The sequence below is a fragment of the Pristis pectinata genome, chromosome 12 (assembly GCF_009764475.1).
Source record: "Pristis pectinata isolate sPriPec2 chromosome 12, sPriPec2.1.pri, whole genome shotgun sequence".
Taxonomy (NCBI): domain Eukaryota; kingdom Metazoa; phylum Chordata; class Chondrichthyes; order Rhinopristiformes; family Pristidae; genus Pristis; species Pristis pectinata.
Window position 1 is genome coordinate 12,693,370 of NC_067416.1, and position 27,238 is coordinate 12,720,607.

The 27,238-nt window shown below is 36.5% G+C and overlaps 1 protein-coding gene across 9 annotated transcripts in view; it reads left to right on the top strand.

Moving 5' to 3' along the window:
* The window catches only part of fam204a (family with sequence similarity 204 member A), a 106,389-nt gene that overhangs the window by 63,401 nt on the left and 15,750 nt on the right, over nt 1–27,238 (top strand). For 8 of the 9 annotated variants that reach the window (XM_052027393.1, XM_052027394.1, XM_052027392.1 and 5 more), the window contains 4 exons: nt 311–401; nt 2,361–2,448; nt 2,834–2,936; nt 8,281–8,370. In XM_052027393.1, coding sequence (XP_051883353.1) covers nt 311–401; nt 2,361–2,448; nt 2,834–2,936; nt 8,281–8,370 — 372 coding nt within the window. The remainder of the gene's footprint in view (nt 1–310; nt 402–2,360; nt 2,449–2,833; nt 2,937–8,280; nt 8,371–27,238) is intronic. The other variant, XM_052027391.1, reaches the window with a different exon arrangement.

Below are 27,238 nucleotides of genomic sequence, written 5' to 3' on the forward strand. Positions count from 1 at the left end.
TTGTCTAAACCATCACTTGCCCCACCTTTGCAGTTTATAACTACCTTGTTTATGCTCTTTCCCAGAACTGACAAAGGATCTTTGATCTGAAGCATTAACTCTCTTTCTCTTTCCATTGATGCTGCCTGATTACTGACTGTTTCCAGCATTTTCTCATATTTGTTACTGTATAATGTCTCCCACAATCATGAATAAGTAGTTGATTTGTGAACTACCCACCATTCAGTCACATCTGTGAATTAAACTGAAGCATGCACTATAATGATCTTTTGAAGTTTTTGTTATTTTAATCCTGATTTGTTTTTCTTAGAAATTTCAGGAATTGAAAGAACGAAGGAAAGCTATAGCTCAACCTTCATTAAAAAAGAGGGTGAGACGAAAACGAAAAATTGCTGCTGCAGGTATGACTTGTTTGAGAAATTATTTACTTCATTGAATTATTACTGAAGATTGTCAGCAAATTGTGCACTAATGTTATATAGAATCATAATTTATGAAGTAATGTTAATGAAAGGGTAATCTGAACTGAGATCATATTTATAGATTTTTTCTAATTTGACGTAACTTATCTAAAACTTTTATTATGTTATAATTTTGGATGAAGTTGCTTTTGCATATCTCTAATCTGAACAGGCCCAATATCTCTTTCATTCAGCTTGAGTGAGTCTAAACACCTCTGGATTACTTAGGAAACATATCTGAGGTGCATTTGGGTGAAACTACAGAGCTTTAAGCAGTAAACTCTTGTTACAATGATGCTGCCTCAGGAAAAGAGCACTATTAATCCAAGAAATGACTCATTTTTAATTGTACAATTTTCATTAATGACTCATATTGACAATGTTACCTCAATTTCCCACTGATTAGTATGTAGAGGTGGTTTCAAACAGATGTCCAAGATTATTAAAAAAATAAAAACAAGAAACAGAAGAATGAGTCAACCGTATGCCCCTTAGCAGCTACTTGGCTGAATGATTACTGTGTCCTGTTTCCCTTCCCAATTCCCATTTCCCCTGATTCCCTCAGTGTTCAAAATTTGTTGATCTTAGCCTTGAATATATTCATTAACTGAGCAGCCACAACCCTCTGCGTAGAAAATTCCGAAGATTTTCAACCTGCATACAAAATTTCTCTTCATCTCAATCCTAAATAGCCAACTCCTTATTCTGATATGTTTCCTCTTAGTTTTATTCTCCAGCCTCAGAGCTTCTCAGAATCTTGTACATCTCAGTAAGAATACTCCTTATTCTAAATTCCAGTGAGTAAAGATTAATCTATCTCAGTTTCTAAGGATAATGTGCCATTCCATCAGAGAGCTCACTCTGGTAAAACTATGTCGTATTGACTCCTTTCTTAGCTGTGAATTCCAAACCTACAGTTGTGGCAGGATCAACTCCCCCCAATTTCTACCACTTACCCACAGACTAGGGGCAATTTACAACAACCAATTAATCCACCAACCCATACGTCTTTGGGATGTGTGAAGAAACTGGAGCACCCAGGGAGAAACAGTTTGGTTTGTCTCATCTTTTCCTTCCCACTCCAAGGCCACTGGAGCCATTCAACAATAAACTCCCCAATATTAGCAGCACAGGACAGGCTGAGTGGGGGTGGGGGAGCAAGGCGTTGCATGGTTCACAGTAACACTGGATGATAGGAAAATCCCTCACCTGAATATAATGTCTGACGTAGGATTGGGAGAGGGATATTTGCCTCTGCTAATTTGGGTTGCGTAATTCATTCAGAATCTGTGAGGAGTTTTGTTCTCACTGAGGGGTGAAAGGGAAAAGTGCATCCATTGAAGTTGAAAGCAAAAGATTAGCAGGGCTGTGGGGAGTGGGAACAAAGAGCCACAAGGACTCAATGGATCAAGTGGCCTCCTGTAAACTTTAAGAACGTAAGAATTAGGGGCAGGCTGGAGACTGCTGTACATTCATCACGAGCAAATTGATCAGCATGGACGTTGGGCCGAAGGGCTTGTTTCTGTGTTATATAACTATTACTATATGACTTCCTTACTTTTTATCTAAGTGCCCACTACCAATGCCACTAAAACATTTTCCAGTGCAAAACATAAAATGATAAAATAATTGATATAGATATATAGAACTTTAAAGGAAAATTTTATATGGAGGAATAAGCCTTTCTTTTCTTTATCTTAGAACTTAAATTCTCTGAAGGTAATAATAATTGAAGGATTTCACAAGTCAATAATTCAAAATAGATAGTACTCCATATCATTCTTTCCGGTCATCATTTGCCCTCAATCCTTTGTAGGCTAATGGAAAAAATTATGTCAGTATTACAAATGTTTTTGGATCATCATAGTTAATGGATTTGTATATAATTAAAATGTGCAGAAGGCCTGATAAATGTGGGAAGGAATAGCGAGGAGCCTTCCATCAAAATGCAGAAATCCGAGGAAGAGCAGAAAACTGAGACTGAAAGGTATTTAACTGAAATTAATGTACATAGTTTATTGGTTCTCTGACAGGTTTGCAATGATTTAATATTTTATATTTTTAAACCTTCAATGCAATTTTGCTAGAATAAACTAAAAAAACTTTTAAAAATGAACTTAAATTTAGTTTTTCCTGAACACAATTTAGTTAATAAAATCCTCAGTTATTGTGAAGAATGCTTAGTTACTGCTAGTCACTTTGAAATTTGCTTTCCATGATTTAATGTTACACTCATGTTGAAAATAATGATGATGTCAAAAAGGTGTTAAGCATTATTATATAAGATGGCAATAACTGATTAATTGAAAGAATTATTTTTCAAATTGGAATGAATTTTATGCTGGTAATGTTGATATTGTCCTTGGTTTTAGCAGTGAGCTGGCCATGAGAGAGGCCCACTGGAATGAACTAAGGCAATATTTTGGAGCAAATGATAGATTTAAGTCTCCTGCTTGCAGCACATCTCGTTCAAAGGTAATAATATCTACTTATCTAATTTTATTGTGTATAACTTGGATCTACAAAAGATCTGCCTTTATATACATGAAAAGGAGTCTGAAGTGCCTCATAAATAACGCTATGCAGCAATGTTAACAGAGCCAGCAAGAAAGAATTAGGAGGGATGACTGAATTCTTGGTCAAAGAAATGGTCTTGAGTTGTAGAAGTTTAGGAAGGACGCAACAAGATGTAGGACTAAGGTGACTGTTTGTGACTTTAGTGTCGTATTTGACTCCAAGATGAGCTTCAGCCCAGGCATCCATTCCAACATTAAGATCACCTTTTTCCAGCTTTGTAGCATCATATAAATCTGACATGTGTCAATTTATAATCTACTAACTCCCTCATTCCTATTGTTGTTACCTATAGACTAAACTACTGCACTACAGCCCTGGGCCATCATGGACCTTCCCTGAATTTAAGCTCATCCAAAGCTCTGTAGCTCATCCATACCATTCATTCATCGCTCCTGGACTCGTTGATGTACCTTGATTATTGATTAAGCAACATTATGATTAAAAAAAATCTCTTATTTTCATATTAGTTATAGGCACCCCTTCTTCATCTTATTGCCATTGTCTCCGACATACAGCTCTCTGAAGACCTAGCCTTTTGTGTATCCCTGATTTTAATTGTTTCACTGCTGTTGGCTATGCCTTACCTGCTCTGAAATTCCCTCCTGAAACCTCCCTACCTCACCATTTCTGTTTTCTTCCTTAGGGTGCTCCTTGTGAACTACTCCTTAGTCATGTTTTCTAAATCCTCTTCTGTGCCACCTCTTCTGTGATTTGTGCAAAGTTTTGTTTGATAATTTCTTGTGAAATGTTATGGAACATTTTATTATACCACACACCAGTGCAACTTGCTGTTATTGATTGTTAGGCAGGAGGGAATCTATGGAAGGTGGAGAATGGAAGCTCAACAAAGGGGCCATTAGAGCAGTTGAAAAAAGGGAGTGGAAGAGGCTTATAGAGTCATAGAAGTATACAGTGCAGAAAACAGGCCCTTCAGCCCTACCTTAAGAACATAAAGGTTTCAGCAGCCATTGTTGCAATGGTGAAAGTAAGCGTCTTGGTGATGTAAAGACGAAGGCATTGTTCTTATTCTAAATTCCAGTGAGTAAAGATTAATCTGTCTCAGTTTCTAAGAATAATGTTCCATTCCATCAGAGAGCTCAGTCTGGTAAAACTGTTGACTCCTTTCTTAGTTGCGGATTCCAAACCTACAGTTGTGGCAGGATCAACTCCCCCCAGTGGTCTTTACATAAGACCAATGCCTTATATAAAGACCATCTCATGGTTGAGCAGGTGACAAGATTGCAATCTTTTTCAGCCTTAGAATGTGACTGTTACTGCAGTTTTTGGTTTCATGTATGCACGTATATTGAACATTTTATCATTTGTTCTGAATTTGCTGAGGTAGCTCATCATCAGCTCTCACTGCTGAGATGCATATTAATCATGCATATAGCTGATTCAACAAGGTTATCCTTTCTAATATGAAGAGTAAGTTAAGATCCAGATTGGTGAAGTGCTACTTGGCAGCAGGGCTTTGTGCACATGACCTGTCATGTTGGCGAACCAGAAACAGCCCCTTCCACAAATTGACTAAAACATATTTGCAGCTGACCAAGTCATGCCCTCACACTTTGTCATCTGCAAAACTGTCAACTTCCTTGAAAGCTATTAAACATCACTCATGAATCATTTGAAAATTAACAAAAATGACTTCACACAGGAATTTGCTGGCATTTGTGAGACTAAATGCTGATAGTTCAATGTGAAATTACCTACAATTCCTAACAAGTTCTGACTGAATGTGTATTCAATGTAATCACTAAATGTGTTTCAATCAAACTTTATTTTACAAATCCTCCCATTTTAAAGTTACTCACATCAAGGTTATCGCTCTTAACAAAACAACTCAGTCCAGCTTTTCTAATGTCATTGCAAGTTTATGGATTGCTCAGAATAATTGTACCCAGTAAAAAAAACAAGTTTTTTTTGCTAGGGAAGGGTATATCATGTATCCTCTGGCAGGGAGAAATACAACACTCATTTTTAAGGCATAATGTGAAATAAATATGATGTAAATCAACTTAATTTAAAATGCCATGTAAAGCCAAGTGATGTGGGAGAGCCTGATTCCTGGTTGTGTGATACAGGATGATGCATATTGTCTTGCATCTGTTGTCTCTGGAATAAATTTGATTTGTCATTCCTGACTGCTCCAGATTATAATCAGACAGTTTGCAGTGGGAAATCTCAATTTGGCATTAGCCCCTTTTGCTATAAAAAGATGTGACAACATAACATGTTCATTTGCCTAATTGCCATGGGTCTTGGAGGTAACTTACTGTTCAAATGCTTTTCACCCCTCTAGATATCAAAATTTTGATACTTGCCCAGGGAGATATATTGATATTCAAGTTAGTAAAAAGGAGGAAATTCATCAGATGAAATAAATGTGTACTGTTTAAGCTAAACTTGCATGAATCTATCAAAGCCTCCTACTTTCACCTCAGTAATATTACCTGACTTCCACCCTGCCTCAGCATATCTGCTGTTGAAAATGCTTTTCTATATCTTTGTTATCAATAGATTGGCTTATTACAGCACTCTCCTGGCTGGCCGGACATCTTTCACCCTACCTAAACTTATACTCTTCTGTAACCTTGCAACCTGTATCTTAGCTTGCATTGTATTGATTATTCATCTCATCCCTGTTTTCAAGTCACTTCATGGCTTGAACCTTTTTGTCTCTGTAATATCCAGGCCTACAACCCTCCAAGACATATGAAGTCGTTCAATTCTGGTATCTTGAATGTCCCTGATTGTTATCACTTCACTATTGCCTTAGTTGCCAAGGTCCTAAGCTTTGGAATTCTCTCCCTAAATCTCTTTACCTATCAACCCATATTTCCTCACTTAAGATGTGCTTTAAAACCTACCTCTTTAACCAAGCCATTGGTCATCTGTCCCGACATTTACTTATATAGCTCAGTGCCAAACATATTTTTATTGATAATGCTCTTATTAAGTGCCTTGAGGTGTTTTTCTACATTAAAGGCACTGCATTAAATGTTAAGTTCTCTCATTGATTATATGGTGTCTGCTCAAAGTCCTCCAACTTGATTGGCAGGATATGCAAATTAATGTCAGCCTCCTGTCCAAGGCCAACATCCCCAGAATTGATGATCTGATCATGGTCAGCCTACTCCATGCCATCCGAATGCCTGGCACCAGACTGCTGAAGTAAGACTCTGAGCTCCATAATGGGAAGAGACTTCCAGGCGGTCAGGGAAAATATTTCAAGGACCTTCTGAAAGCCTCCTTGAAGAATTATAATATCATTACTGACTCGTGGGCATCACTGGCCTGTGACAACTTAAACTGAAGAAGGATCACCCAAGAAGGTATTGAGCATCTTGAATCTCTATGATTGGAACACCTGGAAACTATTCACAAACAGTAGAACATCCCAAATGACCTGCCTTGTCATTACCATCTGGGCCACTTCTGGCAGAATCTGCAGATCTTGTATACGACTCTTCACCTACCACAGACCTCTTAAAACTGAAGTGGAGGCTTTGATCTCAGGGACTTCCTCAGAAGAATATAATGGATTATTAACATTATTTATACCAATGAAGTTCCACTTTGTTTAACAGACTAGTGAGTTGTAAATAGACTTTTTGACGATTGAAGGGTAATTACTATTTATGTGGAATTTTAACAGAATACTGCAGAGTGACCATTTAATTTTAGCTTTTATTTGTTCTCTTTTATATTTTTCTATGCTTTACTTTCAGATTCCATTTGGACAATAGCTGTGTTCCATCTGTATATCCAACATTTACTCTTTAAATGTTTATTGTCCACATGGTTTGAATCAGAATCTCCACAGTAAAATAAAGATCACTATTCTGTTTTGTAGTGCAAAATAAGTTGAAGGACAAATCACCAGAATTTTATTTACAACCTCTTTTCCAAATATTTTTGGAAAGTAATGAATAGGAGGAAGGGAACAGGTACATTGTGCAATATCATTGCCTTAACATATGTTACAGTAAGATTTATGCAAATCTTTTCTCTAACATTCATATGGTGAAGCTACACAAGAACGGCACATGGAAAGTTTACCGTTGTCAAATGTGCACCATAAGAACCCTGGCTAAAGAAAGTGATGTGTCTTTTCAGTTTAGCATATTAATGCTCTCTCAGATTTCACAGTCAACTGGCTTCGTCTTGTAGCCACTTGCAGTTTTTTCTGTGCAGAATAGTTTAATAACAAATACCAGCATGCTGAAGTTAAATATTTAGACACTCTAAGACCTGATACAGATTGACAATGTTAATCAGTATGCTTTTTGTCACCTTAATGGCATTGTAAAAAAGAATGAAAAAAAATGTTTCTGCTTCAGGGACTGAATTGATGGACTAATGTTAAAAGTATAATTGATGTAGAACAGGTTAAAACCAGTTCAGTAAAGTGCAGATTGCAAAAATTCATCTATCACATCATCATTTAAACTCTATTTTATGTCTACTATCATCTGACGATTTAAATCTCTAATGTCTTGAGGTAAGAATTTTGTGTGTGAAGAAAAACTGTGCCAGTAGCGGAATGACTGTATCATAAGATTGCCTAAACATTGTACATCAAGTTGACAGCTCTTGGTGTTTAGCTTCTGGATACCAAATAATACTGTTGTCAATGTGTTTAATACTCTAGAAAGTGAAATACAGAAACATTATGACTTGTGGTACAATTAAACATTTCTTGTTATCTGTGTCAATTTTTTTAGCAGGCATTGCACAACAATGCAGATCTTTTTGCTGGTTTGTTAATTTCTATGTGTGAAAATGCTATGAGAACATTACAAATTTATGCTTGCTGACGTCTGCCAAAATAAGCATTATGATTTTTATGTTACGTTTATTAAAATGGAACCTGTTGCCAGATGGAGAGATAGATATTGTTCCTTAGAAATTCAGGACTAAAGAGGTCATCGCAGGAGTTATAGTATGCTGTAATATTGAAAGGTATTATATGGAATTCAGTACCAAAGAAATTATTAATATCTTAGTTAGAAGTGTAGGATTGTTTGATAATAACTGAAATAAAGACAGAATATGTTGAAAGTACTCACCATCAACTGATACATTTTTTTATTATAACTGATGGTGCTTTATTTACAAGTCATTAGTTGTTCAGATCTTTTAACAAATAATTTTTTTTCCCCATCAAATGTAGCCTCAGGTGGCTGAAGTTTTACATTCTGTTATTTGCAATTCACTTATTAAACTGTTCTTTCAGACAAGTCTGGAAAAAAACCTTGACAAGGCCATTGCTACAGGGGATATAGATGAAGCGGAGCGGTTGAGTGACAACCTTGCTGTTCGTAAGGTAAGCTGTTAAGCCACAAGCTGTGCCTTCATCTTGATATATTACAGTACATTAATATTTCTTTAGCCTTTCCACGAGAAAAACAAATGCTGGAATTGTTTAAAGTATTCATGGAATCTAGGTTTCTTTTTTAGTATTTCTCCATTAAAAATGGTGCAGGAGAAGGGCATTTTTTTTGTGATGTCTTGCGCGGTACTGCTGCCGCAAAACAACAAATTTCACAACATATGTCAGTGATAATAAACCTGATTCTGATTCTGGTGAACTTTTTTTAAAAAGGTTGTTTTTGTTTGTTACTCTTTCTTATGCCATTAGCCCAGATTTTGTGGTAGAAATAACTATGTGCACAGCTTGTGAATGAAATTACATTGCTTCTTTCAGCGTCTCTGCAAGCATTGATCAAGACATATTGTAAGGTTGTTTCCTTCTCCTTCATATACTTTACTATTCTAGTGTCTTCACATGAAGAACATGAGTTTCAGAGCTTACCTGGTAAACATTTCAGGAAAAGTTAGGACTGGAAAGTTTAAGTGTTTTTTTTAATAATTTTAAGTAGCGCTAGCAACCTTTTTGGCACCAAAGGTTTACTTCTGCAAGTATTGAGTTTCTTTCTTTCAAATTGAACATTATTTTATGAATTTTTTGGCTTGTTATCTCTCTTGATCCTTTTTCTTTCCCTCTGTTTTGCTTTCTGTACATAGTTTTACATCAAATTAAATATTCTAATTTCTTAGTTTAGGTCAAGTGCATGTGGGAGAGTTTTTTAATCAGTTCAGCTGATAGATCATTCTGCCCCTAGCTCTATTACACAAACACCAGATTCAGTGGAGGGTAGTGAACTAAAACGCATTTACATTTGTTGTAAGTTGCCAAGCTGAAGTGTGTCAAAAGGCTGTAGCAATCTGTAAGTGCACAAGCTGCAAAATCCAAGTCATTGAATCCTTGCTGAGCTCTGGTATCACAGCTGCTGCATGCCCTTCTGATATTTTGCCTAAGTACCCATTCTTCTCATGTGTGGTAGATATTGAATAGACCGTATGATTTAGGGAGTTCCACCCTAGCCCTGATGTTTGTACAGGTGCTTTTGTAGAAGCCATCTTTGGAAACTTTTTCCCTCTGCTTTATGAATAATTATGTCCCTTATGCAATCTTGCCTTCTAAAAGGACTTTAAGTATTCTACACATCTTTACATACTACTTTATTTTTGGTAATCTGAGAAATCTGTTGGATGAAGAAATGCGCAGTTTGATTTCGTAAATACCTCTCTTCAAATGAACATGATTAATATTTTAGTGGGATTATTTTAAAACTGAACAAATACTTCAAATAATTCAGGAGTTGAGTGAAATTTTAACTTCTTAGCAGAAGATGAAGCAGTGGGATGAACAGTAGGATTATGTGTAAACTACAAGAATGGCAGTAGTTTTGGATTCCTCTTTAATGCCAGAGTGACTTCACTCTGTGCTTCAATGCTCTGGGTATTGACAAACTTGCAGAAGCACCAAATTTTAGATGCTGTAGCAACAATTAAAACAAAAACAGTGTTGTGTAAATTTCAGAAAATGCCACACATACACTAGATTAGGCAGCACAGTTAAATTACATCAGCATAATGGTTCATAACATTAATTTTATCCAACATTAACACATGTTCCTCCTTCAGCTGCATGGCAGAATTTTTGGAGTGATAGTGAAATATTGAACAGCAGTCATTTGTTGATGCATTGTTTGTTCGGAGACTTATGAACCTTAGTTTTGTTTTGCCATTAAGAGTAACCTGGAAGTGATGTCGCAATAGCATATTCTATCATTCTCACTGTAAAATTTCACAGAAAATTGTATTGACATCTGGAGTGCAGCTTCATAATTACTGTGGGTGAATTCAGCCTAATGTCTGTGCTTTGGTAATCAGAGCTGCATGTTGTATCACATATGCTTTAAATATATTAATATTTTCACATTGCCAGAAAGCACTGCTTCATAGTGAATTCCATTTGACCAAAGGACAGCCAAGAGTTTTATTTTGATGAACAGAGTGTGCTCTTATGATAAATATTGCAGGTATAGCTTCATTTGGCAGTCCTTACAGTAAACAATCTTGAATTGTTTTAGCACAATTTAATGTTTTTTCTTTCTGTACGAAGTGTGGCCTTTGGATTTTTTTTTCTGGAACCCTGACAAAAATTTACTTTCCATGCATTAAAGTGGAAATGCTTAGTCATGTGGGAGAAACATTACTGTTTTCTGTTTATTTTGAATGAAGATAGAAATACTATGTAGTATATCAGCAGAAGAATGAGTGATCATTTTATTGAAACATATAAGATCGTAAGGAGACATGATAGGGTAGATGTTGAGATGTTTCCACCAGAGGGAGAGTCTTGAACAACGGGTCATGGTAACAACATTTGAAACTCAGCATTATTTAAAACTCAAATGTGTTAGAATTTCTTCTTTCAGAGGATGGTGAATACCTTCATCAATCTAGACTCCATACCCATGGAGTGTTGTGGAGGCTAGATCAATGGAAGTATTTAAAGAGAAGGGTAGATACATTTTTGAAAGCAGGGAATTAAGGGCATCAAATGGAAAACTGGCACAGAAGAAAAGTTGAGGCCAGGGGCAGATCAGCCATGATTATATTGAATGGTGGCAGGCTTGAGAGGTCAGGTACCTACTCCCACTCCTTTTTTTCTTGTATTCTTGTAGCATGAAATCAGTTAAATCAAAATGTCGTTCTATATTGACCATCTAGACACTTGCTAGATTTTGCTAAATTTCATTGGAAATAATTGTTGTTATTGCAGGTGATAGTTGAGATACAAGTTTTTAATGTAAAATTAAGTCCAATTAGCATAATATGTTTTTGTTTTACCCCAGTGGCACAATTTATATTCCGCAAACAATGAGAGAAATAATTGTGTTTAAATGTGTATGACAATTTCTGTTCTTTTATAGTTCATGCATTTAATAAAAGGAGGCCTTTGAGTATTGATATTTGCAGTACGTGTTTGTATTATAATTGGTGCAGTATGTTATACTTACAAAATTAATGTTTAATAGCTTAGAAATTACTGTTGATGACATTAATCCAAGGAAACACATCTGTTTGATACTGGCCCATATTGTGCTGTAGTAAAAACGTCAATGCTATCAGTACCAACCACTGTCATGGAGGAAACTGGGTACCTACACAGTACAAGACTGAAATCAACAAGTTATTTTGCTGCACTAGCACCTCACTGAGGGTCTCTACATTAAAACTCTGAAGAAGTTGCAGCACTTCTTCCTAGTCACACACTACACATCCTAAATAAAATTAGGTCCATTATATTCAAGTGTAAATTAATTTTTAATGACATAATATATTAATCACTACCATGCTGTTTCTTTGGAAGTGAAAATTTACTTTTACGTGGAACAGCGACTCATTTCTTTAGATGTTAATTACTGTTGCCTCTTTAAATTAAAATTGACTTTATTTTAATGTTTGTTCTCTATCTTATCTCTCACCTAATCCCATGTTTCTTTCCCTTCTTTTTGATTGATTTTCCATACTTGATTTTACATTGGATTAAATATTTTGATTATTCTTTCTGATTTTAAACTTGGCATATCTTATTAAGACTTCTTCAGTCTCACTGGCTCACACTGTCTATAAGTAGGCAAAATGGTTCAGAAGCTGTCCTTGATTTGGATTTTATTGCCTAATAGAAAACAAAATATCACAGGTAAATTGCTCTCTCGATCAAATGTCAAGCAGATAGAGGATGCGATTTAATAGGCAAAAGTTTAAAGAGGTGCACCATGTAGATATTAGGGCTCAGAAGTTCAACACTCCATAAGAAAGTGTTAAGATTACATTCTGCAGAAGCTGGAGAAAATTTGAGTTCTCATTGTAGTCTGTGTTTCTTGTGCGTGCAAAAAGTGCAGCAATGTGAGCACTTATGAGGCGATAGCACCGATATTTTACTTCATTGGCACTCATTAACAACATGAAATTTCAAAGATCTCTTGCAACAGCTGGAACTAAACAGTGCTAATTCTTGTCAAACATGCGTGTCTTAAATGAGCACTGAATTCAACTACTGCTGGAAAGCATTGTGCAGCTTGGGGAACACTGAAAATGATGATGGCTCCAAACTGCCAGGAGCAGGCACCCCATTTACTGACACTAAACTGACATCCTTGTTCCATGTGAAGCCTCCAAGGGCTGAAGTAAAGTGGGAGTGGGAGAGACAACAATATGAGGAACAAATATCTGGGTTGTCTGGTGATCAATGGCCAGTAGAAGATTGAAAATCATTAAAAATGGCATGTGAATGACTAATACCTTTCCTTACATCCTATTTCCATCTCACCATATCATCATATTCTTTGATCATGACCATCTTACCTGTCCCCTCCTCTAAGGATGGCCTCGCCTTTCCTATTTCAGGTCTGGGCGGCTTAGCTGTTAAAAGAAGGAACAAGCAGTGTGCCACTGCCCCTGACACTTACTCCATTGATGCAGATCCTGATATTGCGTGAGTAGTAGGGAGTAGTTTAAAGTTGGGATCTTCACATGAATTTCCAGGCATAAGTGGGCTCAGGCAACTCTCATGTGCCACTTACCGCAAAGATTCAGCTCTGGAGCACTCGTGGTGATTACTATAGGGTAGCCTTTAGATGAAAGCTGATGAGCATGCACAACAAGATATTTAGGATATTGTTTGATCTGCCCTAAGGGTCTGTGTTATGTTTTTAGGGAGTCCAGCTCCATCCACATGTACATGATTTTGCATAGAGCTTCACTCCCATCTGTTCCAGCATGAATGGTGACCAACTTCTTGCCAACATTTGTACACCCATCTGCAGTGCAATGTCTCACAGCAGAAGCCACAAACTCCTTTGCAGTACAAGCGGAAGCCTCCCAACTTATGGGCACCACATTGGAAACTCTGACTTCTGCTACACAAGCTCTGTTTCTTTTCCTCCAAGTTTTGAGTGCTGCTGTATTAGCTTTGGATTTGAATGTTGGCAGAATGTTGAGGATGCAGTGGCACTCCAGCACTCTCTCCTCCAGCAGATTACTAGGCCATCTAACTCCTGTGCTTGAAATGAATTGTAACAGAACGATGGCAGTATCAGAATTGTGTCACTGTGGGGTTTGAATTTCACCTCTTATCGCCTTATGGATTTTGGAAATCACTGGGAGGTTGGTGTTTATTGCTTAACCCTAATTGCCCTTGGCTGCCTACCAGATACATTTCCACGGTGATACAAGACAACCTGGAAATGGTCACTATCACATTTCGGTGCATGGTAAGTACATTTGCAATCAAATAATGCTGGAAGAGGACCACACGACCTAATATCTAGACACTATTGTACTAACCAAAAAATATTCATCTTGAGCATGCTCTCAAACAATCGGAGGCACTGCAACTTCAAACCCTCACTGTGCCTGAGCACATTGAGCTCTGAACAAACTGATTCCCTAACAAACCTACCAGAAAATGATAATCTTCTAAATGGTTAGGACCTAATTTCCTGTGCCTTTTCCACACTAAGTGCTAATTTCATATACATCAATCAGTTTCACAAGGGAGACATCATTTATGCATTTCACAAGGATTAATATCACCTCCGCAGGGTCTTTCTTCAGGCGTGCAATAACAAGTTTCATCATGCCATATGCATACTATAAAGTAACGATTGCACCTTGTGTTTTGGCTTAATGCTGCAATTCAATCCCATTGAACAGTGTGATTGAATTTCTAGGCTTACATAACCTAAATGGTGCTACTTTGAGGGGAGTGCATGATCAGAGGGATGATCAAATGCATACCTACAAATCTTTCAAGGTGGGATGTCAAGTGAATTCAGACATTTAAGAAAGCATTAATTATGCTTTGCTTTGTAAATAGGGATATTTAACATAAAAACAATGAATTTCTGTTCAGTCTTCAGAAATCACTGTTTGGGCCTCAGATTGTAGATTGGGTACACGCTATTATGAAAAAAGATATAATAGGGTACAAGTGAAATTTATCAGGAATAAAGAACATAAGAACATAAGAAGTAGGAGCAGAAGTAGGCCATCTGGCCCGTCAAGCCTGCTCTGCCATTCAATAAAATGGTGGCTGATCTGGCCGTGGACTCAGATCCACCTACCTGCCTTTTCCCCATAACCCTTAACTCCCCTACTATGCAAAAATCTATCTAACTGTGTCTTAAATATATTTAATGAGGTAGCCTCTACTGCTTCCCTGGGCAGAGAATTCCACAGATTCACTACTCTGGGAAAAGCAGTTTCTCCTCATCTCCATCCTAAATCTATTCCCCCGAATCTTGAGGCTATGTTCCCTAGTTCTAATCTCACCAATCAGTGGAAACAACCTTCCTGCCTCTTATCTATCCCCTTCATAATTTTGTATGTTTCTGTAAGATCCCCTCTCATTATTCTGAATTCCAGCGAGTATAGTCCCAGGCAACTCAGTCTCTCCTCATAGTCTAACCCCCTCATCTCCGGAATCAACCTGGTGAACCTCCTCTGCACCGCTTCCAAAGCCGGTAGTATATCCTTCCTCAAGTAAGGAGACCAGAGCTGCAAGCAATACTCCAGCTGCGGCCTCACCAGTACCCTGTACAGTTGCAGCATGCTGTTAAGTTCAATCCCTCTAGTAATGAAGGCTAACATTCCATTTGCCTTTTTGACCTGTTGCACTCACAAACCAAACTTTTGCGATTCATACACATGCACTCCCAAGTCCCTCTGCACAACAGCATGCTGCAATCTTTCACAATTTAAATAATAGTCTGATCTTCTATTTTTCTTTCCAGAGTGGATGACCTCGCATTTACCAACATTGTACGCCATCTGCCAGACCCTTGCCCACTCTCTTAACCTATCTATATCTCTCTGCAGACTCTCCATATCCTCTGCACAATTTGCTTTTCCACTCAATGAGGCACTTAAGTTGCGTAGTAAGGTTGCTATTGTTCTCCTTCAGTAGAAGGTGATCTCGTTGAGGTAATCACAATTTTGATAGAACAAGTATGAAGAAGCTATTTCTTGCCAGTTGGGAGAAAACCACAGTGCTTACATTTTAAATAATTTGCAAAAGAATAGAAGGGAATTGAAAATTTCTTCACATAAGTGGTGTTTTTTATGGGCTGGAGCACAAATCCTTAAAAGATAGTAGAATCAGATTCAATAGAAAATTGCTGAAATAATCAACATGTACAAGTCCTCCCCAGGTTACAGCAGGGTTCTGTTCCTGTGATCTGTTCATAACCTGGACAGTTTGCAGGTTAGAAATGCGGCTGCGAACTAGTTCTCAAGTGGCAGAAGATGCCTGAAGATCTGCAGCAGCCAGAAATCCTTCCCACCAGTCTCCCAAGTGCTCGTTCATAGGTACAGGCTGTTCAAAAGTCAGACATTCGTAACCTGAGGAGAACCTGTATTTGCACGGTTGTGGGAATGTACTGTTGAGAGTATCCTGACTGGCTCTATCATGGTCTGGTATGGCAATTTGAATGCGCAAGAACGTAGGAAGCTGCAGAGAGTGGTGGACTCAGCCCAATACATCACGGGCACATCCTTCTCCACCATCTGTAGTATCCACATGAGGCACTGCCACAAGAAGGCAGCATCCATCAACAAAGATCCCCACCATCCGGTGCATGCCATCTTCTTGCAGCTACCATCGAGAAAGAAGTACAGAAGCCTGAAGTCCCACACCACCAGGTTTAAGAACAGCTACTTCCCTTCAACCATTTGGTTCTTGAACTAACCTGCACAACCCTAATCACTACCTCAGTATAGCAACACTATGACCATTTTCCACTAAAATGGACTTTTTTTGTTCTACTTGTGTTCCTTCTAGTAAAAATTGTGTATAATTTGTTTAATCTGTGTTTTTCTTGTGAATGCTGCTTATCTGATGTTATGTACTTGTGATGTTGCTGCAAGTAAATTTTTCATTGCACCTGTGCACACATGTAGTTGTTCATGTGACAATAAACTCAACTTTGAGAAAGTAAGGATGTGGGACTAAATGAGCAAATGCTTTCTGAGGTCCTGCTTAGACTAAATGCCACTTGCCCACCCATCTCTGTCCACTTCCGTCCATCCTATACTGTAATGCTACAATTGTTTGAAATTATCGTTCATTCCCTGAAAATTTGACCACATAATAATTACCACTTTTTCCACTTTTAACAAGTTACTTCTGGCTGCTGAATTCTGTAACTTGTTTCTGCCAAGACTCTTACCTTTTATTTATCAGCTGTTATGTTTTCTCAAGTTATTTTTCCAAAGCCAAAATCTTTTTTGCCCTTCCAACATGTTTGGAAGTTGAGCACTGGGAAGGAATGTTTCTAGTGCTGAAGATGACAAGCAGAGTAGTGTGGACATTTATACAAACAACTGATGTGTTGGTCTTACAATGTAAAAGTCATGTGCATTAATATGTTTTTCACATGTCGAATAGAAAGGGAATATTTAAACTCTAGTGTCCTGTATTCAATAGAACTCATTTCTGATAACAATAAGGCTGTTTTGGAGAAATCTATTCATGCTTTTAAAGTAAAGCCTCCCTCAATAGGGTGACAATGCTTTACTCTGTGTTCTTTAATATAGCAGTATTTTATTTGCCTGTCACATCATAAACAAGAAACAGGAGCAGGAGTTGGTCATCCAGACGTTTGAGCCTGCACCCACCACTCAACAAGATCATGGCCGATCTAACTCATTTTCCTACCCTTCCCACATATCCTTTGATTCTGGTATCCAGAAATCAAACTGTTGCTGTTTTGCATACAGGAACTCATTATATCAATAAGCTGAAGTAGATTTGGGTCATTGGGCGTGAAACTTACAGTAAGCAGTCAGGGTGAGAACAGATGCCCAGAAGAGTTGTCAGGTGACCTGCCAGTTGAAAATATTCCTTACCTGAAAGATGCCAACATGACAAATTCTTGGGTTTCCCCCTGACATCAGCCTGTAAGTGCTGAAAGCAGAAGCACCACCTTCCCAAACTTTGAAAAGTAGTCTAATCTAGGAAAAACATGCATTTGCTGAGCCTAAACCAGAAGAAATTAGATGAAATCTGGTCATTATCATGTTACTGTTTATCCAGGTTTACCTTGTGAAAATTGGCTGTCGTATTTCTTACATTCCATGAGTGATTACACTCCAAAAAAGAATCTAATTGACTGTAAAGCACTTAGGGCATCTGAGAGATTTCATTACATAAAGTCGTTCTGACACCTCTCTTGTACCTGCAACATCTTCAGAGATGTTCATGATATTCTATTGGAATTCTCTACTATTGCCATATTTATGTCATAAATTAAGACTGCACTGTAGTTGGAATGCATCCTATATTAATATATTGTTATCAAAGAACAATAGGAAAAAGGTGTATTTTTTCAGTATGCTGTTTATGGTGCCATTTAGCTTAGTGTTAAATATTTTGGGCAGCAGTCTCATAATGCAAGATAACTTTACAGTTAACTAATTTTTAGATACAAATGTACAATACAAATAAATCAAATAACGAAATGTCTAAAGAGTCTAAAGGGTGCCATCAACAGAAATTATAAATAGGAGTAATTCATTAAAGAGTCTGCCTGCATCACATAATCCAGAGAATATTTATCTTGATGAAATGAGGGTGTAGCAGCTCTCATACTTAACGCTATTCAATTAACTGAACACTTTAATGCCCAATGCTTTCTCCACAAGCATTTTTAAGTAGCCAAGAGAAAGACATACATTGATTAATTGTGACTAAATTTAATAAGGTACTGCATTGTTTAAACACTTTTGGTAAGTGATTGTTAAAATAGTTTAATACAACAGTAATAAAGTTTATATCTGATGGTAAAGATATATACTGTGGAATTCTGAGGTAACTGCTAGGGAGTTGCTAACCTGTCGGAGAGATCTGCAGCTTACCTGCATACCTATGTTTTAAGACCAGAAAGTGTTTGCTATTGGCCTGAAGCAATCTCTTCATCTGAAATTTCTTGTTTGGCCAAAACTCAAACTTCACATTTGATTTGTAGCTTTAGATAACTCTTGTTTTTGCAAAGGTGCCTTACTGTCTGTGAGTGCTCTAGCCCAAGGCAACATTTAATTACAATAAAACATATTGACCTTATTTAAGAACCTGCCAAAATAAATTTACAGATTTTGTGTAATTTAGAGGAATTAAGTTATTGGATAATGGTGAACTTTTGTCATATAAAGTAGTAGTTAGATATAAGCTGCATCTTTTTCCTTCTTGCATCCAGTTATAAATTGGTTGTGTGAAATTAATTGTGTTAAAATTGTGTTTAAAAAAAACCTTTCAAAAGAACTTTAAAAACTATTAGAAATTTTTAGTGTCAAATGATGCAGAGGATCGAAGGCTACAGATGAAGTGGCTTGTTAGCAAATTCAAGGATCCTCTAGATGCTAGTTAAATGTATCAAGTTTTGTGGTCCTCTTACTAGTGGCAAAATTCCCCTTAAATACTTAAAGAGTGATACAAATTCTATTAACAAAAGTAGTGTGTCTTGACAGAATTACTACTCCAGGTATCTTTTGTTCTATTCAACCAATATACAAATTTGGGCTAAAGTACTGGGTTTCTTCTATATATAATAATATTGTCATTGAGGTCAGAGATATATAACGCAGGCTAGATTTTTTGCTTATTAATAATGCAAATTAGATATTAAAATTATTATATTTAACTTTGTCATTCCAGTGACCATTTTAGCCATTGGGCCTCATGTTTACTGTGACTAATAACTTAGAAGAAAATCCAGGATTACAAAACTGAGTCCCAAGAATGGTCCTATTAAAAAGTTTACTTTTCCTTCAAGTTAACATTGTCATGTAGTGCACATTCTTCCTTAAGAACATGAATAATTTCCTTTTAATTATTCTCCCATACACATCAATTTAGGACAATGGAAAACCAAAAATGTTGGAAATCTGAAATAAAAACAAAAAATGTTAGAAATACTCAGTAGCTCAGTCATCATGGGGAGAAGAAACCAATGAATACCCTTTTACCAGAACAGGGAGAAGTTAGAAATCATACCTGTTTTAAGTTCCAGAGAAGGGGGAAGAGTAGATAGAATAACGAAGATGTCTGTGATAGGGTGGAGAGCAAGAGAGCATGAATGACACAAGTGGTGGCAATGTCGTCTGAAAGAGAATGGTGAAGAAGCAATGCTAGAACTGAGTTACAAACATATTTGAGATGCTGGATGTCTGAAAGAAAAGAGAATCCTGGTAACAGTCTTTAGGTTCTAACATAAATTTAATAGGTAGATTATCTGACATTTTTGAATTTTGGGGGCTGTAATCACAAGGTGAGGTGCTGATCCTCAGTTTTATATTGGACTTTATTGGAAAAAGAGGAAAGACAGAAGGCAGAGTGAGATGGAGAATTAAAGTGACAAGAAACTGGAAGTTCAGGGGCAGACTGTGGCTTAAATGGAGGTGTTCTGAAACGTGATGTAGAGGGTCCACATCATGAGCACTAAGTGTAGTTCAATAAATTGGAAGTGTACAGGCGAATTGCTGCTTCACCCCGAAGGAGTGTTGGGGTCGCTGGATGGTGGGAAGGGAAGAGGTAAAAGGGCAAGTGTTGACTCCCCTGTGGTTGCATGGGAAAGTGCCTTCAGAAGAGGAGCAGATTCACATGGAAGAGTAAGCTTGGAGTCACAGAGTGAGCAGTCCCTTCATAATGGTAAAACAAAAGGATAGATGTTCTCTGGTGGTGACTGCATGTTGAAGGTGGCGGAAATTACAGAGGGTGATCTCTGGAATGTGTTAGCTTTTGGTTAAGGCAAAAGGAACCCTATCCTCATTCTGGACGGGAGGTGAGAGTGGAAGTAGAGACACGTAATTCTGTTAACTCAGGTGCTGTGTGAACTGTTTTTTCCACCATTTTCTGTTTTATGTGTGACAATGGATCTTGAGATCATATTTTTGTTATCTCCTGGTCAAAACAAATCAACTTAACATGATATATTTCAAAAAAAATAGAGGAAAGAAGGATGTACCTTGATCATTTTAAACTTGCTTGTAGCAAGGGGATGATTCAGATGCATATTAATTAGGTTTAGACTTCCCTGGTTTTAGCTTTAGATAGTTTCAACTTTTTATTTTTAGTTGTAATTTCACTGCCTGTGGGTAAGCCAACAGCACTATCAGCCTATTGATTATTGATCCATTGCTAATTCCTGTTTCAGAAAATTGTGATTTGAAATTGAAAGTAAATATTCTAGTTAGCTAACCTTGAATATCTGGTAACCTTGAAAATTTAGCCTTCATTGCAACTTAAACCCCATTAAAGTTATAAACTTATATAGGGGTATACTTTCAGTTTTCAATGATTTTTGTCAGGATGTTACAACAAGGATGTTTGACTTGAGAATATCTCTATGACTCTGTCCTTGAATGCTGCCTGAATTGCTGAGCATTTTCCAAATTTTCTGATTGATCTCTGATGTCCAGCATCTGCAATATTTTTCCTTTTGTACTGAAATTCACTCTGCCTGACCATGGTGTAAGACACCAGTGTAGTGACATCGTTGCAACACTAATAATGCCCTGAGAACTGACATCAGTCGAAGAAAAACACAGGTCACAAACCAAAGTATGATTAGCAAACGCAAGATTACAACTCCTACATGCAAAATTTTCAGTCACATTTATTACTAGGTGGCGTAATGACATCTCAGCAATTGAAACCATAATAAATATAAGGAACATGAGTTCTGTTCGGTTGTGCTGCTTTTGCAGCTCAATTTACCTCAAAAATTGTCCAAAATAATGTAAAAGATTATAGAAAATTTCAAGTATAAATTATATCCTGGGTAAATTAATGTACAATTTAGCACATTTAAACAATATCACATTGGAAACTGATTGCTCTTACAAAACTGACCACACTTCCATTTTAACATAATTACCATTGGGAAATTTGTTGGTCTTAAAAGACGCTCTTTAAGCTTTCTCTTAGGGGACAAGGACTCTTAGAAGTTTTGAAGACATTTCAACATTTTTTTTACTTTGCAAGAAAATGCCTATTGCATAGAAATATAACTACCATATCATGGGAGGGACAGTGACTCAACTAGTAGAACTGAGACAGAAGAAACAGCAGATGCTGGAATCTGGAGCAACAGTCAATCTGCTGGAGAAACTCAGCAGGTCAAACAGTTTCTGTGGGGGGTAAAGGAATTGTTGACGTTTTGGATTGAAACCCTACATCAGGCCTAAGAGAGGAGAGGGGAGATAGCCAGTGTACTCCCCTCTTTTTATATTGCACATTCTTCCCACATCCCAAAGAGATACGGGTTGGTAGGTTAAAGTGTGTAGGTGAGTGGTAGAATCTGGGAGAAGTTTGTAAGGACGTGGGGAAGAATAATAAAAATGGGATTAATGTAAGATTAATGTAACTGAGTGGTTGATGCTGGGCCAAAGGGCCTGATTCCAGTCTTTGACTCTGACTGTCTTTCCGTCTCTATTTTTAAACCTAGTTATTTATTGATTAAAGCTTTTTTATGTTTCCTGTTTATAGTTGTTTGATGTCACCAGTTCTAAATGTATAAGGAATACTTTTTTCAAATTCAAAATCAGTACCTGCGTGTACTGGTTCATATTTTACATCTGATAATATGTAAATGAGTTGGGAGAACAGTAACAAAATCTCTAGGAATTACTGTACTTTTTGGTGCAATTTATGCTCAGATTGCTGATTAAACCCAAAACACAAACTCTAGGCCAAGGTCCTTGAATTTTACATTTTTATAAATTGCTGTAAAAGTTAACAACAATCCTCATGCTTAATCTTAAATTCATTTATTAATATTATTTTTCCAGTAATTTTGTAAAAATTAATATTTAAAATTAAATGAAAAGCTCAATAGCACAAAAAATGTGTTTTAAATTAAATTTACTTATCTTAGCTTTACAGATTTATCTCCAATTCAGAGGCCCTCACTGATCTTTCAGACTGCCAATTTGTAAACTCTTACCCAGTGTAATAGAAAGTAAAACCTGATTTGCTATCCAATGATTGGCATTTAATTCATGGAAATTTTAAAATCACTTGAAATATTTGGTTGCTTTCTTTGTGCAAGATTGATTTTTTTTATAGCATACCTTGAGATTTATTTCTCCTTCACTTTCCAAGTTCCCGCACATACTGTGATGCTTCCTGTCGTGATGTTCTTCCGAAGCGTAAATAAATTCATTTTGCAGAAACTAGTAATTGCAGTATCCATGTAAAGGAGCTGATGTTCTGTTGAATCAGTTCACTTGAGTGATTTTGCCTCAAGTATATTACCCCACCCCATGCAAGCATTTTAAACAATGGGAGCCTTTTGAAGAGGTTCAGATACATTTAATGAAAAGAAGGTTTTGAATTTATGTAACACCTTTCACAATTTCAGTATGCTCTAACTTATTTCAGCCAGTAAACACATTTTGAAGTATAGTCACTCTTGTACCTCATCAAACACCCAACATTCTTTCAAGAGTGCTGTGAAATCTTTGTCCATCAAGAAAAGCACGTTATCTATTTAACATCTCATCCAAAATACAACACTTCTGTCAGAGCTATATTCCCATAGACTGAATTGTAGGATCAACCTAATTCAACATTTACCTGAATTGGAATCAAAACCTGCTGGAAAAAGAATAGGGCAGTGAGATCGGTTTTGCATTGCTGTAACAACTCCAATGGAACTAAAATAAGCTAAGAAACTACTTGCTGTGCTGTAAACTTCTTTGGTCCATGGTTGATTTGCAGAGATGTTTTGAATTCCTGATGAAAAGTATGTGAGCATTTATTGGTTTAGACTGTTATCCTGTGAGATCCCGTAATCAATATTTGCTGATAGTCAGTGTCAAGAGCACCACAAAGAACGGGCACTTGGCTGAGTTATTAATGGCTGTCTGTGGGCCAACACATTTATAAAATTATGGGAGTAAGTTGGTTGAGGGTTGGTATTGAGGATAGATAGGAGGAAATTCAGCACTACGCATTCTTTTATTGAGATACAGCTTTTTTAGTTGAAACTATAAGATCTTTCTAAGAGATGAATTTATGTTTTTATTCAAGTTTTTAGTATTTGATCCTGCAACTATTATTTACTCCAAGATTTTATTCTCTGAACATTCTTTGATGTTCATTTGGGTTGTTCCCAATTATTTTAATTATTTCTAAAACCACCATTACAAGCATTCTTTAGAAGGGTCTTTGGAACGTCACAAGTTTTGTTTAATATAACCTTGGTAATGATGTGCTGCAGGAGGAAACTGTAATGAGGATGCATGTCAAATAAAGTTAACTTTGATAGTTGATGATTATATAGTTCCATCAAATTGTCTAATAATATCCTAAAAATGAAAGGCTACAATGGTTGATGGAGTGACAATTATGTTCTCCTTTATTATTATGGTTGTGGTCACACTAGGAAGTAAAACTGCCAAGCCCTTGTGTACATTTATTATCTGTATGAGCATATATAGAGCAATTATACAGTATTGCACTGATGCCCAGTGATGGGAACACCTGAAATTTTCATTGTAGAATGTAGCCAATTCAGTGAAAAATGAAGAAATTTCAAAAAATCAACAGCATATTACATTCAGCGCAAACCACATTTATGTCATGTTGAGCTGATGAAAATAACACTGCATCAGAAGCCAAGCCAAACCATGTACTCAGGTCAAGTGAAATGCCATTATGAGATTCTGCTAACTGTATCCATTTTGAACCCTTCAAGAAGCCTCTTTAAAATTGGGTGGAGTTATGAGTTAGTTTTGACCCCGCACCACACTCATTGTAGTCTACCAATATGAGGCAGCCACTGTTTCATTTATCCAGTAATAGTAATGTAAATCCTGTGCTATGACCATAACACAAATGCCGTCTCAATTCGCCATTGAATATTAAGGCAAAATATCCAGTGTTTTCTTGTAGATTGTAGGGCAGTAGATTAATTTTAGCTCCTGAAGAATTACAGTAGATCAAGATCAATCAAGATTATGATCAATAGTCAACAAATAATTAATTTGGTTTGATGTTTCTTGATCAACTAATGACTTTAGCTGAAGGTAACAGCAAATTAGAAACATCCCAAGAATTAACTTGGGAAAGTCAGCTTATGAAATTTGAATGGTAAGATAGTTGAAAGACACAATGCGTTTTAGTTGCTTATGTGGATATGCACTTAACTTTTACACTGCACTGGCGTACTGAAAACTGGTAGTAGTTGTTTTCATTGAAAACATTTTATGGTTCATCAAAAAGAATTGCTATAATACTTATTTACTGACTCAATCATTTATGGAAATGATGCCTCTCATAGAGTCCTTGAATTTAACACATTGCAGGTTTGCTTTAAACATTGTTGTTAAGGTTAAATTTGGAACGTGGATTTTATTTGATATCAGGAATAAGTAACAGTGCATTATACTTGACTAGTTCAGTCAAGTTCATAAAGGTGATCACTAGTTAGAGCTTTTATCACTCTTTGCCGAGTTATTCAAAGTTAATGATCTCTAAGATAATTAGGCAAACAAATGTTAAGGATAATTTTTTTAGAATGCTTTTTGAACATGAGGACCACTACCTCTTGTGTTTTTAGTTTTAAATTAGTGGAGCATGTTATTGAGCTTCAATTAATAGGCTAAGAAAGTCAAGCAACAGAATTAGTTTTATTGTATTCTACTAATTGCCGAGGTAGGCAAAGCCTTTTTTTGTGCTATTGATTTTTTGCAGTTTAATTAAGCAACATGTTTTCTCTTTTAATTGCAGTCATTTTTTCAGTAAATTGAAGCCCACAGCAAAATACATATATAATTTGTTTGTAATTAGGTATTAATTGATGGTAGTTGAAGCTTAGCACCCTCTGTTTCTTTCTTCCTGATTGCCATTTTATTACTAGTTAGTCATTAATTAATCTGTTTTTCTAATTAGCTTATAAAACTGTTGTTGTAAATGCGATTGAAGTTCAAAGCAAACTAATAAGCTTTTTCTCACTTGGAAGAGCTGAGATAAAGAACATGTGAAAACACGGGGACTGGCTATGTGTTTGTTGGAGGGAGGGGGAATAAGAATATTTTAGACTTTTTAGCATATAGACCCTGGAAATTGAAAATCTGCCGTATTACCTACAAGATGAAAGGCTAATTTACACTGAATTTCACTAATTTTGTTCAACCTATGAAATGAAGAGCTGTCACCTGCTCAGTGTTGCATTGACAACTGTGCCAGTGATCCATGAAATAAGCTGCTGCATGCTTTGTTCTGATAAGAATGAACAAATCTGCACAATGTACGGTTCCCAGAATCTAATTTTCATACTTGCATGAAGGCAAAAAAAAATAAGCCGTTTGTAGGCTGATTAATCAGACATTGGAGTTTTGTCTCTTTGATCTGTTTGGTCTCCTAGGTAACTTGCATAGACATTAATGCAGAGTTCCAGTAAAGACAATCAAGGAAACCACAGACTGAACTGATAACATAATTTAACACACAAATCACAGTAGAGTTTCCACTTCAAAATGTTTGTTTTTAAAACAGCCACTGAACCAACCTGAATTATTAATCGCATTTTTAGTATTATTCCCCCCCCATTCCCATTGGATTTAATAGTATTTTTTATTAAATTATGAGGAATTTTGGGAAAAAATCTTTACTGTTCATTAGCTGGAGGTTATGCAGACGCTTTTACAAATCTTCCAAGTGGCTGTATAGATGAATGCCTCAAGGGCCTAGCAAAAACCTTGTATTTCCAGCCAGCTAAAACCCTTATCTTCAATCCAAGAAAGTACCATTAATCTTTTTGAAAGACCTTTTATGGCTTTTAATATAACCCAAATTAGAACATTTTACACCCTTGGTTCCTGAAATACAGTGATAAAAAGCCTTTGGAGTTCAGTTCTTTTACTGCATGCTCAGGCTCTGTCCTCCCCACCCTCCATTCCCATCTAAGCTGCGCCAGCTCTTAGATCTGCACAATGATGTGACACAATATTACCTTGACCATCAGCTTCACTCAGCCTGCATTGCAGTTTCCACTGTTTACCAAAATCTCCATAATGCAGTGTAAAGCGTATGAAAAATGTTGCATATTATAACGAGTGCTGGAAAATAAAGTATAATTTAAATTGCATTATAAGGTGTTAAAATTCTAATGCATGCCAAATATTTCAAAGACAGTATTGGAATTGAGCAGTTCTAATATTTTAGTTTTGTGACAAATTATTAAGAGAATTAAACATCTTGAGCTTTACAGTCCTTTAAAAATCTCAGTGGACATTTTTCTTAACTAATAATTAGTTGTTATCCACCTAATTTTGTGTTGTATATGGCTGAATACTAAAAGAAAGGTTATGCTTCTTATTCCTGCACCGTTTCCAGCTCGAGTTAAAGGCACTAACTTTTATATATAAATTATTGCAGTTCCAAAGTGATGTTCAAGCCCACATTAATACATGAGACATGTATCAGCTAGGGAAATTTCAATAATAGTTAATCGAAAGTAGCCACTATGAGTCTTCATCCCACAAAAGTCACCTTTTCTTTAGTTCTTTGGGTTAATTGAAAGATATTCCTTGATGATAATATTTTTGAAAGTGCACAGAGAAAAAATATTAGTTTCAAGGTCTATCTCTGAAAACAGACATAACAATGTGTCACTCCTGTTGATTGGCAATCAGTGTAAAATTGTAGACATGTGATTCTAAATTGTGTTCACATTAGGATTTGGAAGGGAGACATTATTGTAATCCCTGAGTGTTCTTTTTATGCTTTTAGTTGTTCTGTAATAAAATTAAGGAAAAAGATCTTCACTGACATT